Raw genomic sequence first — 1,099 nt, 5'->3', positions numbered from 1 at the left:
TTTTCTGGGGCCAGAGTGCATCTAGTCCTAGGAAGGGAGGATACGGAGGGATCAGGTGAGAGTGACCTCAGATCCCATTCCAGAGATGGCCACAGAGTACTGATCAGAGTCCTGTACCCCTTAGGACCCAAGAGGCCCTTCCTCTTCCAGGGCAGGGCAGCCTCTTGATCTTTGCTCATTTGCAGTTTATGTCCCTTAGAGTTTAGTAGCTGCAGAAAAGAAGGCTGGGCATGGCTCTGGAGTGCCGCTTGCTGGCTGGTAGAGAGGAGCCAGATTGGTATTCCCAGCACCAAAGCCCTATTGATCTTTGACCCTCACCCCTCCCTGGGAGCCTTGGCCCTCCTCCTGCCTTTCTTTCTTCCTGGCTAGCCTCTCCTCTGTTCTCCATCTCTCACTTCTCTCTGTGCCTGTGCTCTGACTGGCACTTTTCCCCAGATCCTTGCCCAGGCCAATCCTTCCATGCTGTCTTCAAGCCCTGCTTCCTGCACATCTCCCAACTCGGACAGGGAGAATCCAAGTAAGAAGATTCAGTGGGCTTCTGGGAGGAGGAGGACATCATCCACAGACTCCGAGTCCAAGTCCCACCCTGACCTCTCCAAGGTGCCCAGGTCCCGCAGACCCAGCCGACTGACGGTGAAGTACGACATGGGGCAGCTCCAGCGCTGGATGGAGATGGAGCAGTGGGTGAATGCTCAGCTTCAGGAGCTCTTCCAGGTGGGGAGCACGGGGCCCAGCAGGGCACATGTGGGCCCGGGGATGGCCTGGGGACTGAGGGAGAGCTTGCTCAGGGATTTTCACAGGAGTTGGAGGCTGGCTTGAGAGGCTCCTGGGGACAGAAAGCTTTTTCCAGCAGGTGGAAGGAAGAAGTATGAGTTTGGAGTTCAGAAAAATGTCTGGCTCTGCTTTTGGCTGTGACACTAACTCTCTTTGCGATCTGAGGAAGGTCTTTAACGTCCCTGAAACGTAGTTTCCTAACCTATAAAATGGGGCTATCAATGACTGTTATATTTCCTTTGTGAGACTTTTTGAGGCTCAAATGAGATAGTAGAAGGGAAATGCTCGGATGGGCTATTTTTCTTTATGTCTTTATTTACACTTT

The 1,099-nt window shown here is 53.0% G+C and overlaps 1 protein-coding gene across 2 annotated transcripts in view; it reads left to right on the top strand.

Moving 5' to 3' along the window:
* Window positions 1–398: 398 nt before the first annotated feature.
* PPP1R14D (protein phosphatase 1 regulatory inhibitor subunit 14D) overlaps window positions 399–1,099 on the top strand; it is a 20,312-nt gene continuing 19,611 nt past the window's right edge. For both annotated transcript variants that reach the window (XM_003791727.1, XM_012806338.2), the window contains exon 1: window positions 399–714. In XM_003791727.1, the coding sequence (XP_003791775.1) occupies window positions 460–714 (255 nt within the window). In that variant the 5' untranslated portion in view covers window positions 399–459. The remainder of the gene's footprint in view (window positions 715–1,099) is intronic.

Source organism: Otolemur garnettii, unplaced genomic scaffold (assembly GCF_000181295.1).
Source record: "Otolemur garnettii isolate 467f Iridium unplaced genomic scaffold, OtoGar3 scaffold00050, whole genome shotgun sequence".
Lineage (NCBI taxonomy): Eukaryota > Metazoa > Chordata > Mammalia > Primates > Galagidae > Otolemur > Otolemur garnettii.
Note: the sequence above shows the minus strand (reverse complement) of the source record. Positions and strands in the feature narration are given on the sequence as shown.